The sequence below is a fragment of the Ceratotherium simum genome, chromosome 12, assembly GCF_057802395.1.
Source record: "Ceratotherium simum simum isolate JZ-2026a chromosome 12, ASM5780239v1, whole genome shotgun sequence".
Lineage (NCBI taxonomy): Eukaryota > Metazoa > Chordata > Mammalia > Perissodactyla > Rhinocerotidae > Ceratotherium > Ceratotherium simum.
This window is the reverse complement of record NC_141911.1, coordinates 9,502,404-9,520,886: the sequence shown is the minus strand read 5'-3', so window position 1 is coordinate 9,520,886 and position 18,483 is coordinate 9,502,404. Positions and strand designations below refer to the sequence as shown.

Below are 18,483 nucleotides of genomic sequence, written 5' to 3'. Positions count from 1 at the left end.
TCTCTGGTTTATTGAGCATTTCTGTTCCCACAATTTCCCAGCACTGTGGCACTCTTTTCTGGGGTTGGGACCATCGTGCTCTTCTTTCTCATAACCTGTTTTCTGGTATTAAATTGGTATAATATATGATCTTGATCACATTTTTGCCCGTTGAAGTTTATCCTGTTTTTACAGGAATAATTTTACAGTTCATCAAGATTTTTTAAAATTTTCTTTCTGTGTTCCTGGTATTAACAAGGCAATCCAGTTTGCAACATGTCCGAATTTAGTCTGTATGTACTTGAATAAATACCTGAAGTCATCAGTAAAGGCTAGAATGAATCATGCGTATGAGTCCGGATATATGACCTATTGGGATTTAAAAAATAAGCCCTTGATAGCTTGAACTTTCTGTCTCCTTAAATCATTAGTAATTAGATCTTCACAATAACAATAGGTTGGAGGAAACGGCAATAGTTGTCTTCCTTTCAAGCCCACCTTGGGTGACTGAATGACTTTGTGGGACCCATACAGTCTGGAGGCTGTGCATCAGTGAGTCACTGTTATGTCTCAAGTGGATCAGAGACCTCAGTGAGCTGTAGAGCTGAGAGGAGGCCGATTGTTACTTGTCCTTCTGAATTTAGCGAATGCTTTTTTCAGGGCATCCTAAGGACATTTCATGAAATAAACATTTTGCTTGTAGGCAATGAAATCTCCAGAGCTAAAAGACCGGCTGGAAGAATCAGAGAAGCTAATCCAGGAAATGACTGTGACCTGGGAGGAGAAATTAAGGAAAACTGAAGAGATTGCACAGGTTCGTGCTTCCTGATTAAAGAGGAGAGCCTCGTAGCAGTTTGCGCAGTGCGACTCAGAAGGCGTTTCTGGTTCCTTTTTGATTTTTAGCTTTGAAGATGGCAAATCTAGCGTCATTCATAAAAATCAGATCCAGGAGTCTATACTTTATAAAGTTAATTTGAAGGATAAAATTACATAATTACAATTAATTGATTATTATGTAGGAAATACTTTTTCATAAAATTTTTTTTAATGAAATATAACTACTTTCTAGCCTCTGGCTCTGAATACCCAATTCTGTTAAGTGCTTTGCAGACCTAAGGAACATGTCCAAACTACAAAATTATTATTAGTAGATATTAGGCTATGAACTTCTTGCTTCTATATGACAACTGAGTAAAAGTAATATGAAATACTTGAGGTGACTGTCTCTCATTTTTAGAATACTTAATATAGAGTTGTGAAATTTTAGGGTGGGAACATTAGCATTTGGAGAAAATCCTAAAATGTCCAAGTGTCTGTGTAGTAAAAAAGTCACTCTATGGCTTTCCTGTTAGAGGGTTATTCAACCTCTGTTTTAGAAATATGGTAATGTACAGCTTAGCACTCCGTCAAGCAGTCTTTCATGATTGGACAACTCTAATAGTAGCTATTTAATCAAATCTTTTTTTATTTCATTTCTGCTCATTGGCCCAGGTTTATTCTTCCAAAGCTAAGAGAATAAGTGTCCCACTTGTATGTAGTAACTAATAATAACAATAATAGCCAACATGTATTAGGTATCCTTATGTATTGGGCCCTATGCTAAGCCCTTGTATTTTTTAATTTTATTTATTTATAATTTATTTTTTTGAGGAAGATTGGCCCTGAGCTAACATCCATTGCCAATCTTCCTCCTTTTTTCCTTTTTTTCTTCCCAAAGCCCCAGTAGATAGTTGTATGTCATAGTTATACATCCTTCTAGTTGCTCTCTGTGGGATGCCACCTCAGCATGGCTTGATGAGTGATGTGTAGGTCCGCATCCAGGATCCGAACCAGTGAACCCCGGGCTGCTGAAGTGGAGCGCGAGAACTTAACCACTATGCTGCCAGACCGGCCCCAGCGCTTTTAAATATAGTATTTTATTTAATCTTCCCAACAGCCCTACAAGACCAGCCCTCTTGTTAGCCAGATATTTCAAGTCACCTCTGCTTCTTCCCCTCTTCTAAAGTTAAAAATCTCTAGTATTTTCAGCTGTTCCTTGTATTAGGAAATACATAGAACTTGCTACTTCTTTTGTCACCCAGTAAATTCCATCTTTAAATGTGCTGTCCAGAATCAATCTATACATCAGATGTTGTAGGACAGTACTATGATTATGTAGTATAAAGTGGATGTTATATTTATATTAGTGCTGACTAGGATTTAAGTCAATTTTTAAAACATTTCTTATTATAGTCATTTTCAAAATAGATAAAAATAAGAGAAAAGTATAACAAATCCACATGTACCATCACCCGGTTTCATTAAAGACCCACATATGCCCAATCTTGTTTATCTGATCCCTGCACTGGGTTATTTTAAAGCATATTCCTCAAATTACAGAGAAGAGAATACACCAGAATATAAATTTTGCTTCTCATTACATATTTCGCTTTTGTTTTTCATGTATTATAAGTCAGTCTAGTAATTGTTCAATTTGGAACTAATTTGTGTGAGCGTTTTGAGCTCGTCCAAGACTAAAACATTGACTTTGAAGTGCTGTTGTGCTTGGCTTGCTTTGCTGATACAAAGCAGGACAGATCTAAATGAGATGCAGTGCTAGGGAAGCTTATCTTGCGCGTCTTTCCTTACCTAAGCGTTCTCTCCCTCTCTCGGATGTCCCTTTGCAGGACTATGCCTGATTTTGTCCAACGCCTCGTTCAGCATCTTGTTTTTCTCAGCCCCAGGCTTCAGTGCTGCTGAGCTTTCTTCTCTTCTGCCCTGGAAAAGACCTGGTCTGTTGACCATTGGCGGCTTTCCAATACAGACTAGCATTTTCCAAAATGGATTACTGGCAGTGTAGCCACAGGTTGCTAAGAAGTCTTCTGGGAAAAAAATGGTCCTTGGTCAGATAACTTTGGGAAAATCTGGGTAAACTAAGTTAAATCAGTTTCTTTTTTGAAGGACTTTTTACATCATTTTTGGAGAGCTAGGCTCTGCACAAGTCCTCTGTGCTCTGTGTCATCTTGCTGTAGTATGCCAGCCCTCTCAGGATCGTCCCTGCTATTAATTCCTATGGAAACTATCTGTAGCCATTTGACCCTAAATCATGCAATACTTTACTAATTCAGTTTTTTGTGTATACTCTTATTACCTAATGAATTTGGAAGGTTCTCAAGAAAAAAGCCGTATCTTTTAGTTTTTTAAATTGTGTGCTCAATAATATTTTTGAGTAAACAAACAGAACTCAAACTGACTAATTTCTAAGCCCAGTGCCATATCTCTGATACCAAATTGTCTCTTATTTTCATCTTTTATATTCTCACTAGGAAATGCACACCTAAGTGAAATGAAAACCTTGAGCTAGATCAGGGGTCAGCAAACTGTGCCCCTGGGGAAAACCTGGTCTGCCACTTCTTTTCATAAATAAAGTTTTGTGAGAACACAGCCATGCTCATTTGTTTGTGTATTATTTATGGCTTCATTGGCAGAGTTGAATAGCTATGACAGAGACCATAGGGCCCAGAATGACTGAAATATTTACTATCTGACATTTTACAGAAAAAGTTAACCAACCTCTGATATCAGAAGCAATATTTAGTGGTATCAGTAAACATAGCTATGTTTTGTCCTACTTTTTTATTGTACGAACTGATTCCTAGATGTTGCGAACTTTTGTAGATTTTTAGATGACTAAAAGCTTCAGAGTTTTTGGTGGCAGATGTAACGATGAATTGACAGTTTTCTGCCATTGTTATCTTTTTTGGTTTAGACAAAAATTTTGTGGTGTTTTTTATCATTATAAAATCTCAAGTGACAGGAAAATACATAAGAATAAGTATAAAACAATAGTTTACTATCACTGATAATTTAGAGAATTATTCATTTATATTGCTGCCCCTGGTATAGATTTGCTAAATGACCTTGGACAAACCTATATTCAGTAACATTCCATATTCAATAATCAATATTGAGTAAAAGTCAGAAAATCGTTATTGGGGAGTATAGGAGTAGTTGGGAATAAGATTAGTAAGTTTGGCTATCCTATAGAGGGCTTTAAATTTCAAACTAAGATTTTTAGATTTCACCAGTAGGAGCTAGAAAGATTTTAATTTATTAATTTATCTTTTAAAACATTATTAATTTATCTTTTAAAATATGTATTTACTATATGTTATATACTATTTAAGTATATCCTGGCTGTTTTACATACATTATCTCATTTAAGTCCTGTCTTTTCCCTTACTCTGAGTGGCTTTACGTTTGTTAATTCATATATTCTTTTTTAGGCTTAACTTTGCTTCTGTACAATTAAAATTTTGCCACTAGATGACAATAACCAGATTTCTTCTAAATCTTTTAATTATTTCCATAGTGAGAATTAATAGAGTCATAATAGGAATTAAGTAGAAGAAACTATTGTATTACAAAAGTAGTATTTACTTATAGAAAATATAGAAAGATTATTATGAAGAAAATTTTACTGTAATTCAATCATCCAGAGAAAACTATTGTTAATATCTTTGCAGTTTCTTTCAAGTTTTTCTGGTGCACAAATTGATATACTAATTTCTACCCTACATTTTTCTTTAAATATTAGTTCATGAGCATCTACCTATGTCATTTGTAGTTTCCAAAAAAAGAAGAAAAGATGTTTTTATAGAGAAATGTTTCTTCTCATTATTGGAATAATTCTTTAATTATCTACTAAAATTCCTACATAAAAGAGCCTTCCCTTGGAAGGGACTACACAAAATATATTAGAATTGCTTTCCTCATTTTAGGAACATGGTTCTTTATCAAGGATAATAATTTCTTAGAACTGAGTGCTGAAAACTCTAATGTCTAGTGCTAAACTACTCAAAAAGAGTAGTTTGAATGAAAGAACCCCAAAATGTTTTTTGTTAGAAGAGAAACTTAATTGAAAGACCCAGAACCAAAATGTCCCCTTCCCTCCTTTTGTGGTAGTATACTTTTAGGTGAGATGTATTGACCAGGTTGCAGTGGCCTATCAAGTAGGATGCTATGCCTAGAAATAGCAAAATTCTGAGGCTGTAATTTAATTATGCTGTAAAGTTACTGTGTGGCGCTAGTTAAATGACTTAGCTTGTCTTGTCTTTCCTTAGAATCAAAGGTCCTTGGTGGCTGTGACTCATTACTACTTGCTATTTATGCATAGTCAAAGACACTCTACTCTGCTCCAATTCATATATGCCCTAATTAGAGAGCATTGGTTGCAGGATTCACATCTATCTCCCTATATGCATATGTTCATATATTATATGGATTCAGAGACAGGTAGGCACAAAAGAGAAAGGTTCATATTCTTATGAAAATAGTACTCGAATGCATATGGGAGTTTTATTTTGATAAATTCTCAACACTGACATTTTGAGTGCTCGTTGCTCATATGCACTGTGCTAGGTGCTAGGTGCTAGGAACACACAGTGGACAGATGGGATCCATGCCCTTACAGAGAAATGGTCAAGTAAACACTTACCAAGTACGAGAACAAGTATGCTCCAGACAGAAAGAAGAGTGTAAAATCCCTTAAGCTAAAGAGAGGATTCTTGACGCTTTCAGGGACCTGGAAGATGTTCCATGTACCTGTAGTACAGGCTTTGAGAGTGGAGTGACACGACTTGAAGATGGAGAGTAAATGGGCCAGATTGAAGGGCCAGTTGAGGGAGTTTGGTCTTTAGCCTGGCTGGGGAGTCACTGAGGATGTCAAGCAGCAGAGTGTGTTGAAAACTTGGCTTTTTAGAAAGATCACAGTTGAGTAAAACACTTACATTTGTTCCGTTATACAAAATTAAATGAGAAAGATGAATTCTAGATGTTAGATATTTTCACGAATGGAAATTGAGAACTCAGTAGTATACTTGGTTGCTATTTGTAATGGCTTTATTTTTCAAAATAAAAAAGTTTTAATTAACAAAATAAAACATTATGTAGTTTGGAAAGAGAAAAAATGCAATAATCTATAATACTATGTCCTAAGATAACATATTTGAATTATACAGTTATTTAATAATTATTCTAGCGTAAGACCTTTTATATCTCGCTGCCTCAATAGGTGTGGAATTAATACTTCTCTAATAATTTACAGGAACGACAGAAACAGCTGGAGAGTCTTGGAATATCTCTTCAATCTTCTGGAATTAAAGTTGGGGATGATAAGTGTTTCCTTGTTAATCTGAATGCTGATCCAGCTCTGAATGAACTTCTTGTTTACTATTTAAAGGTGAAGTAATAGGCTTTGCTACTATTTCCTGCCATGAAATAGAACAGTATTTCCCACTGTTTTTTTTAAACTTGGAGAACTGCACTCAAAAATAATGAGTTAGTAAATTGTTTTTATTTGCGTAAGCCGGAGGGTAGAAAAATCTTGGGTTTCTGGGATCAGTTTCTCTTTTTAGTTTTTGAGTGAAGTCATTCAACCTAGTGATTTAAAAAATGATATTCTGATATTGTTTCCAGTAAATTAAGTAACTTAGCTATTATTATTTAATGTGATTTATACCAAGGAGTTAAGTAGATAACTTTAAAGTTTAAAGAATGACTTTTAAAAGTAAATGCTTCGTTAGTAGACTAAAGCTTTTGTGATTTATATGAAGCGCACCTTTTTGTGAGTGGTTCGTTAGCTTATAAGAGGAAATGTTTAAAGGAAGTTATGTACTTAGGACCACTTGATATGAAATTTGTGTTTCCAGTAATTCTTAGGAAAATTAAAAAATTTGGATTATCAACTTATAAAAAAAGAGGTAACTTAGAGACTGAGAGGATCAGAGTATGGAACAGAAAAAAATAAAATACTGGTATACATTGAAACCTGTAAGTCGTGGGACGTATCAGGAAGAGACAACTTTAGAATGAGCATGAATCCTGAGACACCACATAAGTTATGTGGAGCTCGCCAAAATTGACGGTGTGAAGCTCAGAGCATAAATGAATTATATAATGGACTATATGACTCTAACATGCAGTTAATAAATATTAGGAGGAAATTTTTTCCCCCTCATAATACAGGAACTCTCTGTGTGGGTTTTACTAAAGTGACTAAGAAAGTAAAGATAATGAGCTAGTCAAGTTGGAAGCAGCTTTAAAATTAGAGAGTTGTGTCATTTCATTTCTAAAGAGACCGAAGAGTTCATGACACACTGGCTAGTTCTCAGTTTTTATCAGAGATATCCTGGGATAATTGCTTTGTGTTATTTTGATAAAGCCCCTTTATTAATATCTTACACCATGTTTTATCACACTGTGCGTTAAATCGTGTCTTTGGTACATATGGTCATGTGTGCACTGTAGGTATTGTGGTGCAGTGGGAGCAGCACTGGAGTGGGAGAGGGTGACCTGTGTTCTAGTCCAGTAGCACAACTTTATTTATTTATTTTGTGAGGAAGATCAGCCCTGAGCTAACATCCATGCTAATCCTCCTCTTTTTGCTGAGGAAGACTGGCTCTGAGCTAACATCTATTGCCAGTCCTCCTCCTTTTTTTCCCCAAAGCCCCAGTGGATAGTTGTATGTCATAGTTGCACATCCTTCTAGTTGCTGTATGTGGGACACGGCCTCAGCATGGCCGGAGAAGCGGTGCGTCGGTGCGTGCCCGGGATCCGAACCCAGGGCACCAGTAGTGGAGCGCGCGCACTTAACCGCTAAGCCACGGGGCCGGCCCGTCCAGTACCACAACTTAACAGATGTTTGATCTGAAGTCCTTTGCCCCCTCCAGTCTATAGTTTCTTCCTCTGTAAATGGAAGTTTTCTCTGTCTGGCAACCTCACAGGTTCCTATGAAGATTAAATGAGATTTGATATATGGAAGCACTTTATAAACAAAAGCACTATATAAATATAAAGTATTCCACATATCATTTTCTCATTTGATACTCTGTGTGGTAACTTAATATGTATATTATCCTTGTCTATTGAAAAAAATGATGTATTATCATGTCACTTACTGTACTTCTAAACAATGTTGGCAGCATTTTGGGTTAGAATTTCAGCTGTAGATATTCATATGCTTTAGGAGAGATGCAATATTAGAATGGGACTTAAATATTCTACCCTTTTTATTTCTCAGAACTATGAGTTCATTTTCTTTTTGATGTGATGAAGTTCAAATTGGGACACACAAACACATACACCCAACAAGAAAACAACCTGATTCATATCTGTTTCTTAACTGAAAAATTAAACAAAGGAACTATTTAAAGACTTTTGGAGAGTACTCCAAATATTTCTGGTTGCCTTGTGTGGAGGTGTTGGGATTCTGTTTCAGACCGTGTGGTCAACCCTGTGTTGGCAGAGTTTGAGGCAGTGTTGATTTCTTCACTGCCCAAGCTAACCCCACGACAAAAAGTATATTCATGACAAAGCACATTCAAAAGGATGGTCTCGGTCCAAGAACAGTTTCTGCTTCGGTAAAGCGATACCATGATGTGGGATGGAGGAATTTGGAGGCTGAGCGTTTTTTATTTCTTTGCTTTCAAATTCTCAAGTCAGTTTAGATGCTGGGCAGATGACTTCACATCTCTGGGTGACTTTTATCACCCCATCTGTAAAATGAGGGCACTGGATTAAATGATCTCTAATGTTCTTTCTAGTTCCAAATTGTATGGTTCTCTTCCAGAACAGAATCCTCCATTTATTTGTTCTGTCTTGAACTGGCAGAGGCAAGGTGTTGTGGCCAAACCATAGATAGAGCCTAATTCACAAGATAATTTTGTATTTAATTTCCATATACAGGCAGTCCTTGCTTTGCATGGTTCTAACATACACGAATTCCAGTTACCACGATTTAGTATATGATGTTGACACTTCTGCTGTTTGTGAGATTCTAAATACACAGCCAGAGGAACTTAGTGAAGGTCAGTTTATCAATATAAATAATGAAAGTGGTTGTGATGATAAGAATGAAGATGTCTCAAAGAGAGTGACACCAGAAAACACTTCACATTAAGGGAACTCTTTGGAGATCCTTTGAAACATTGAAAGCATAAAGGGTATGAAATGGTAGAATCTTAGAAAGAGGTATGACAGTTTGCCAAGGCATGGAAAATATGCTCACTCCGTATTGTAAGTTATACGTTGAGAAGAAGGCAAGCACTATTCAAATTACTCTCGATAAGCTTTTAACGAAGAAATAAAATGCTTTAAATTTCAGTGTTTCTAATGTTCTAAATTATAGTGTACTAAATGAATATCAGTTTTACTATTTTTTGATTTCCCTATACATTATAACAGTAAGAGAATTCTTAATGTTTTTACAGGCTATTTTAAAGGTCACAGAATAATTGCAATTTTTCTCATTGATTATTAAGATCTCTTTGCAAAGTTATTTTTACAGTCCCACACTCTCGTGCAAAGCAAGGACTGCCTGCAGTTCTGAGGTAGACTTGGAGATTTATACCAGCATCAGCCAAGCTTCTAGAGGGAGGAGCTGTTCCCCTCACTTTAAAAACATTATGCCAGTAATATACCGTTTTTTCCTAAAGAGTTTTATGAAGACTTATTAGAAAAAGAAGGGGTGGATTAGCGCGCAAATTCTAACACCGAGAGATGACCACACGTAATAGTTAATATTTTTATTTCTGTCCTCTGGGTCTATTCCTATATGTATGTGTATAGCTTTATACTGATACGTATTTTTAAATTACAGAAGTAGGATCATAGTATGATTGATTCTAATCACCTCTTTGAATTATCCACCAGATCTTTCAGGAGAGCTTTTCCGCTTATGTAGTTCTGGATCTACTTTTTTCACAAGTCAGCTACTAATGGCTGAGGAAACAGGGGTGATTCTGAAGGATTTGGGACAAATTATACATATACACACTTGGTAAGAATTTGTACCAGGGATTCAGCAACAGCTTCAAAGCACATGTCCATCCTGTAGCATAGCTCCCATTGAGAGTAAACTGCCTGTTGTCGTCTTTGCCGGTAATCAGTCACCGATTGAGGTGGTCAGAATGGCAGGGGCGGCAGCCGCTCTGTTTATGGAGCCGTGGGCTAGGCTTCAGGGAGCCCAAGATGAGTAAGACGCAGTTGTGGCACGTTACAAGTTCCTGGTTGGCAGAAGTTTGGCTCATCTAGTGTAGTATTGGAATTTGTAAAAGACCGAAGGATACCTTTCTTTCCTTCTTCACCTCCATTCCAGAAAAGCTGTCTTCAGAGTCTTGGTTCTGTCAAGCTAGGGCGACTTCTTGACTAAAGAATTTTGATTATTTAGATATGTAAAGAGTAACAAATACTTTTCTGCTTATTGTCCCTGGTCCTCAGTTACCTTTTCCTTCAGAAGTTGTCTGATAAGGCTGAGGGGCTACACAGACTATACTAGTATGCTGCTTTTCTTGCTTGTAGGATAGGAAAAGCCACCCTGTGAAATATGGCACTAATGAATACGTCCTGTCTCTGTCCGTCTTCCCCTACTCCCTCCTTCTCTTTCTCTCTCTCTCTTTCTCTCTTTTTGAGGACTTAGTTGATCAAAGTGAGATTCTCAAAAGAGCTACATAAATAGTTGATTTATAAAGGAAGCAGGCATAGTAAATTCATAGAATAGTTAACTAATCATCTTCAGTGAAATTAAATTTAAATGGATGAAGAAAGGTTAAAAGGCCATTCCTATCCTTTGATTATTTCTGAGATTTTAAAATATAGTATTTTATATTTGCTAAAGTTTTCCCTAAAACTAGTATACTTTAGAGTCATTATACCCATAGATCACATAGAGACTGAAAAGCTATCCCTGATTATCTTATTTTGATTACTTTGTTCTTTCATAGCATTTAGTTACTCATTAGATAAACTTCTGTACCAACGTATGATAAGTTAATTTTTTTCTCTCATCCTCATTTTTTTATTGCAGTGCTTAGAGCACAATGGAGAGAACTTCTCAAAAAGCTTATTGTCTAACTTGTTTAAATATCAAACATTAAGGCTTTGGCAAAGTTGAGCTTTTAGAACTCAATATTTGAGGTTCCAGCAAATCCTCATCCAAATCAGAATAGATTCATTATAACCTCCAATGAGAGATTTAAGTTGTCGTTTGTAACATAAGCTCTGTAATTGTGACCTTATCTATCTCTTGTCTCTAATGGCTCAATGCCTGGCTCAAAATAGGTGCTCAATGTAATATTTGTTGAAAAAATGAAATTTTCCTTCTAGAACTTGGTTTAAACCTTTGCCTATTTGAGTTAATATTGTGTCTTTGATAATTTTTAATTCAGTCTATCAACAGACATTTAGCATCCACCATGTATCGTGTACTAGGCTAGTTGTTGGAGAAGACGCAGGGGTCCTGTAGACCTTGCTATCTAAATAAGGGAAAAAACAACATTTGTGTGATAGTAAATTGTGGTACTGAATCTAAGTGTAATTAGGGGTCAGAGAAGGGAGAAGTCAGTGTTGACTAATGTGAAACCTTCAAGTAGAAGATGTAGTTAGAAGTAGGTGTTGAAAGATACTTTGTATTTAGATGAAGGGAAGAGAAAGCATTTCTGGTAGAGAGAACAAGAGTGAGGGCAAAGATGTGGGAATGAACCTGTGTGCCATCTTGGAGTGTGGTAGTAGGAGCTGGTGGTACACTCAAACTGCAACCTAGAGTTTGGCTCTAGGCTTTCTCCACCTCCACTCCCAAGGGCAAAAAGGATCCCAAAGGCACAAGTAGGACGAGGAAAGGGATTCTACATAGAAATGGCCTAGGGCAGATGCTTTGGGGATTTTTTCTTCTTTTTTAGGTGATCTTGGGCACTTTTTCTCTTACAGACTTTTTTCCCTTTTGGAAGAACTTCTCTCCACCTTGTGGTTGATGTTTAAGACAGAGGGGAGAACCAAAGTGGGGAAGGGAGACAGGCATGGACTAGATTCTTTAGACCTGCTGCTGACCGTCACAAAAGCATTACTTGTAGTTTACACCTAATCAAGCCCTGTTCTCCAGCTTATGAAGGTGTGGGATTGGCCAGGAAGCCTCACCTGATAGCGAGGAGTATCATTTGCCTGGAATGTCCTCTGTATTGTATACACTACTTGAGAATTGGGACGGTTCTGGATCCCAGAGCTTTGTTTCCTTTGAAACACCACTGCAGTATAGTTGAGAGAAGAAACCCCCAGAAAAGTTGGAAATGAAAATACAAGAGAGAAGAGGCCTTTTATGAGATTGAGGTCCCAGAAGAGATGGGGAGAATTGGAACCCAGAATATAATTAGAAGAGTACTTACAAAGAAGAGGAGAGAATCATCTTCCATTGAGTCTGAAGGGAATGCTAAGGGAAATGATCGTTCATTTATTTTTCTTCTGTATGTATTTAATGGCTAAATGTGCCAGGCCCGTGTTAAGTGCTTGGATTACAGTGGGGAGCAGGTCAGGCTGTTCTCTGCTCTCATGGAGTTTCCATGCTAGCTGTGAAGATGGACAGTAAACCCACCAACAGTCAGTGCTGTGTAAGGAATTCAAAAATGAGAGTGATAAGTGGCTGTTTCTGATTGTCAGCTCAGGCTGCACCGCTCTGAGGATGTGCCCTTAAAAGCTGAGATAGAAATGATAAGAGGCTACCAGTTTCAAGATCACGAGAAGAGCATTTCTGACAGAGGGAACAGTCAGTGTGCTCAAAGAACAGATAAAAAGCCAATGTGGCTGGATCACGCTCCAGAAGAGGGAGAGTGGTAGGAGCCAGGATAACAGAGGTAGGCAGGGGCCAGGTTGCAGAGGGTTTTGTAAGTCTGGGTAAGGATTTAGGCTTCATTAGAAGCTACTAGAGGGTTTTCAATAGGGGGATCATATGATCAGCTGTTGTGGTGGGAGGGGAGGAGGGGGGTAGAAGTGGAGAAGTAGTAGGAGGCTCTTGTTTTCACCCTGGCAAGAGACTAGGATGTGATAGTAGAGGTGGGGAAAAATGAGCTGATTCTTGATATGTTTTGGAGGGAGAGTCTGTAAGGATTTCCTGATTCATGTGGGTCTAGGGGTAGCTGGTAAGGGAAAGAGAGGACTGGAGGATAGCATCTAAGCCTTTTAGTTGACTAACTGGCTGGTGGTAGTGCCATTGTTATTGGGGAAGTGAATAGAGTCATTGGGTCCGGGGGATTGGGGGAAGCAAAGGTTCTGCTTTTTTCCTTTCACTTTGAAATGTCTTTAGACATCCAAGTTGTGCCAAGTAGGCAATAAATAATGGTGACTGTGGTAGGGGAGGTGGGAAAATAATGGAACTAAAGTCTGTACTTCCTAGTGGGTGATTTAATTTATATAGAGACAGTGTTTAAAGCCCATGGGGCTGGACGAGATCATTGTGGTCAGGGGTCAGCAGCCTACTTCACAGGCCAGATCTAGCTCCCTGCCTGTTTTTATATGGCCCACGAGCTAAGAATGGTTTTTACATTTTTTCAAATGGTTAAAAAAAATCAAAAGAATCGTAATATTTTGGACACTTGAAAATTACATGAAGTTAAAATTTCAGTGTTCATAAATAAAGTTTTATTGGAAAGTAGCCACACTTGTTCATTTGTATATAGTCTGGCTGCTTTCACACTACAAGGGCAGAGTTGAGTAGTTACATATGACTTGTAAAGCCTAAAATATTTCAGATCTGACCCCTGATCTAGGCATGTAAAAGGAGAAGGTGGCCTAGGGACACATCCCAGTCATATCGACATTTAGTCACGTATGGGCAGTCAAATCTTGAAGCACACAAGAGGGAGCTTGATTTTTATGTCAGTTTTCTCAGTTAGCAGCCAAAAAGTGAGGCTAGTGATTGGGGCTTAGAGAATTGAGTAACTGGGGGTCTACAGTAAAGAAGAACACAGCTGTCCTATCTTTTAAGACCATGTGATTCATAAAATAATTTTAGTCTTTTCAAACTCCTTAAATTTGAATAGCTTTTTATCTTTGTAGTTGACTGATCTTGATTGAGACCAGGTAAGTGATGTACAACTTAAGTAACTGTAGTTTTCAGACCAATATTTTTGGTACATCATTGACACACGGCTCGTGCTCTGAGAGTAGTATGAAATATTTGGAATCAAGATTGCAGTTGAAAATAATGAATATAGTATAGACATTAATATAAAACTACAGTTTAAGGTTTAAAAGGTATAACTCAACTCATTGCATTATTCCTTATAAGAAAATATATCTTGTAGAATGAATTTCAGAGAAAGCCAGAAATTCCCTCTACTCTTCCATTTGCTTTAAAAGTCTTTTAGCTAAGATAATGGATCAATGTATGAGGGCTCAGAGTAGATGATTTCAGTTTGTGTACATGTAAGAATACAATATTAATCAGTAATTTTGATTCTTTTGTAGGAACATACATTGATAGGTTCAGCAAATTCCCAGGATATCCAACTATGTGGAATGGGAATTCTTCCTGAACATTGTATTATAGACATCATATCAGAAGGCCAGGTTATGCTGACTCCTCAAAAGAACACCAGGTAATGGACTTTAATTAGTGTCAATGTCACAATAATTGTTAAGAGGAAGAAAGTACACTAGTTGTGGGTGGTATACAGGATGTTTAGCCTTTGTTTGCTTTTAAGTTCACTTAATGAAGATATCCAGTTAGTTATCAAGACCTTTATATTTAACTTTTTAATATCTCTTAAACCTATCCCTTCCTCTCTATACCCACTACTGTGGCCCTATTTACATAAGGCCCTCATCAAATCTTGCTTGGAACCCCTGCTGACACCCTAATCTTTTTTCCTGGTCCACTCACAATATAGCCAGATGGCTTTCCACTATTTTGGAGACAAAATCATATATCTTTCCTATTTATCTCCTTTTCCTCTGCATCTGCCATTCCTTTGACCAGCAAGGAATGCTGTTTGACCTTGAAAGTTGATCTCTGTCATTATCTACTTTGGAGAATTCCCTGTTAGGTCCAAATTAAGGACCCCTAGTGTGTATTCCAGTGCACCTCATGCTTCCCATTATGTTAACACTTTATATTGTGTTCTTGTGGGCTGTTAACCTTTATTACCCCATTGGACTATGTGCTCCTTGAGGACAAGGAGCTTTCTTTTTTTTTTCTCTATCCCTAGCATGTAATATTAAGTGCTCAAAAAGTAATGAATGAATGAAGAGGCATAACATTATATAAATTAAACGTTTGTCATTTTGTTTCCTTAAGCTGTAAAACTGTTATTGCCCAGTTATATAACTATCAATAGCTGTTACAGATGATGGTTAACTTACTTATATTGATCTTCCAAATGTTGATTCATTTGATTATATGATATCAAAAAATCATTACTATCTCACTGATTTCATTCATAAAGACCTTTAAGTATTGGGAAGCTATCAAGCTCATGGTAAGGATATAAATGAGAAAGAAAAAAAAGAGCAGAAGCTGGCCTGGCACTCCCAGCCAGGCCATGCTGTTCTCTTTTGGGCATAAATAATCTCACAGAATACCAGCCTGAGACAAGGCTACCCTGAGGCTGTGATAAAATAAGACACAGCAGGCTGCATAATAATTTTGCTTAAGCACAGACAAAAACAGGTCACTGTGCCACCCACGATATACGAAACACCCTGTCTTGGCCAATGTGATTGACAACTACTTCACTGATTACAACTTAATCCTCGTTCTGGTCTCCCTTCTATAGATAAGAGTTTTTGAATTACCCAATTATAGAATTGCTCCTTTCTGACATCATCCTGTATATACAGAACCCTCGCTTCCTTAGGCCCTCTCCCAGGTCGCCCAGCTAAAGCCCAAATCCTGCAACAGATCCTTCCCAGCACCCTCTCACTCAAACGCCCCGTGCTTCTCATGGTGTGTCTTTTCCCTCTGGGTGAGTAATAAACCCAGCTTGTTCAACTACAGGAATGTTCTTGGTGGTCTTTGGTTGGAGGACATGGACACAAGTTTTCCAAAATTCTAATTTTTATTTGAAAGCTTAAAATTTACAAGTGGCAATAAATACTCTCAGTTGTTTTCCTTGAAGTAGTAGGCTGGTTTTGTTCATTTTCAAGAAAATGCCTAGTATACACGTCTGAAAAACTACTTTGTATATGTCTTTTACTAAAGACAGTCATCATACTTTGGTATGCATTAACACAGTGCTTTTCATTTACTTCTCGTTTTGTCACCTGAAATATTTAAAAAATTGTATATTCACGTGTCAAGATGTAATAAAAGAATTTTTACTGCTTCATCAAGGACATTGTCAAGTGAAATTTTTTTTTTCTTTTTTAATTGTGAATGCATGGCAGTGAATAATCCAGAGACTACTGGTAATGTTCGATGCCACTGCCCTGATTTGTACTAGAGCACCAGCAGTTTTACTCACCACCAATACACTTGTCAACACAGTGGACAAGGGCAGGGAACCTGTTAGCATTATTATGAAAATAGCTTTCATCTTGGGGCCCCCACGCAGACCACTCTTTGAGAACTGTTATTATATTCATGCTTTTATTTACTACTTATGGCTTAGTTGCTGTGACTTTCAAACTTAAGCCTATATATGTGTTTGCCTTTACTTAAACTCCTCATTGTATTTAAGAAATTTGTGTCATAAAGGCTAAAATCTGCTAATTTTAGTAGGTCCCCTCTTGTCCAAACTGTATTTTTTGAGCTCGTGTTTTGAATAATCAGACTATAGGAGTGTAAAGACCAATTACTTTTAGTGTTTAAAAATCCACATGGTGAGTGAATTCTAGATAGAGAGTAAAATTTTGTGTGTATGCATATAGATAAAAAATAACCAGCAATATAACGCTCGGTAAATGCTTTAGGAATTTAAAGAAACTAAGATACTACAGGCTGGAGGGATGAGCAGCATTTACAGAGGAAGTAGAAACCAAACTGGACTTTGAGAGTGGAATGAGCCTCGGGTGGATGGAGAGGAATGGGAACCTTATTCCAGGTTGTAGGACTGGTATGAGCTTGGCTTTGGAGGAAGAGTCAATCTGTTTAACAGACAGAACATAAGCCAATTTTTTTGCAGAGGTTGAAAGTTTCACTAGAAGAGGCAAAGGAGGAGATAAAGAGGGCTTCCTTTTGTAGAGCCTTGAGTGTCAAATTAAAGAACTTAAACTTTATCCTATATCTTAGTAAATGAGTCATTCAGCAGGAGAGAGCATGGTGACAGTGGTATTCCAGGAATCTCAGTCTTATAGTGGTGTGCATAATTTTCTGTTTATTTCCTGACCCTACAGATTCTTTCCTTGGGATCTTTCTACCCATCCTTTCTTCTGTTGAACTCCATTGTCAAGATAAGCAGTCAAGTGGACCTGATAAATCTTCTACATATTGATAGGATATGGACATTTTTCTATGCTATAGGAAGTTACAGAAGAATTTAACATAGGTCTCATTTCTTATTACTGATATCTGTAGATATTTCTAGAGTCTAGTTGGTTGATTGCCTCTTTTTATCCATATTGGTGGGACATACTTGTTTTAGTTGCAATGTATATACTACTACTATCGTTTTATTATTGGCTGTAATGGTTCCATATTTACTCCTTTATATGCTATATAACAAATTTAGAACTTGAAAAAAACAGAGGATACTAATCTATTATATTTAGTACCATAAACGTTTTAGGTAAATCAGCAAAGAAGTAAATACAAATAATAAAATTCTCCAAGGGCAGGTTTTATTTTGGGGAATTGATTATTTTGTTTTTCGTAGTAACTGGATCTCTACGTATTGGAAAGTTGAAGGTTAAAGGAGAAAACATGATAATCATTACTTACATTTGACCTCTTCTCCCCACAGAACATTTGTAAATGGCTCTTCTGTATCCAGTCCTACACAGCTACAACATGGAGACAGGATATTATGGGGAAACAACCACTTCTTCAGGTATGACATAATTCACGGCTCTTAGAGAGAGATTATTGAAAATTATACTCTGAAATAGAAGAATACATACTAAAATGTAAACCTAACTCTATAAAAATTATACATTGTTTTGTGTACATATACATTTGTTTACTATATGTGTATTTATTTACTATGTATATGTTTGTTCACTGTGTGGTATGAGACAGAGGGATATATGAACAATACACTCAGGAAAAATACTGAGTTTACTTACATATTTTTTCTTTTTCAATGGAAGATTATTGTTTTGCCATCTGATATAAGAATTCATTAATTTTTTTTTGGCTTATCTTTTTATTTGTTTATTTTTCATTGGAAAACAGCAGTGATTTTAGTTTCCTTATCCATAAAATAAGGTTCATATTTCTTTTAGGAAGGCTTTCAGCTTCAAGTAATGGCAGACTTGACTGTAATGGCTTAAACAGGTGGTTTACTTCTCTGACAAAACAGGAAATCTGAAGGAAGATGGTTGTTGGCATTGGCTAGGCCTATCAAAAATGTCATGGCAGAAATCTTGTCATTGTTTTGGCCTTCCCTTGGTCTAAAGATGGTCATGCCACTCAAGGCATTAGAGCAGCATTGTGAAGAAAACAGGGTTGAGGTGTGATAGTACTCACCCTGACTGTCTTCTTGATAAGAAAAAGCAGAGGTCTTCCCAGAGTCCCCAGCAACCTTCCACTTAGGTCTCATTTGC

General features: G+C 37.0%; 1 protein-coding gene across 3 annotated transcripts in view; it reads left to right on the top strand.

Moving 5' to 3' along the window:
• Positions 1–18,483, top strand: part of KIF13B (kinesin family member 13B) — a 192,544-nt gene that overhangs the window by 88,904 nt on the left and 85,157 nt on the right. For all 3 annotated transcript variants that reach the window (XM_087437381.1, XM_087437383.1, XM_087437382.1), the window contains 4 exons: positions 683–793; positions 6,065–6,199; positions 14,251–14,381; positions 17,682–17,768. In XM_087437381.1, the coding sequence (XP_087293507.1) occupies positions 683–793; positions 6,065–6,199; positions 14,251–14,381; positions 17,682–17,768 (464 nt within the window). The remainder of the gene's footprint in view (positions 1–682; positions 794–6,064; positions 6,200–14,250; positions 14,382–17,681; positions 17,769–18,483) is intronic.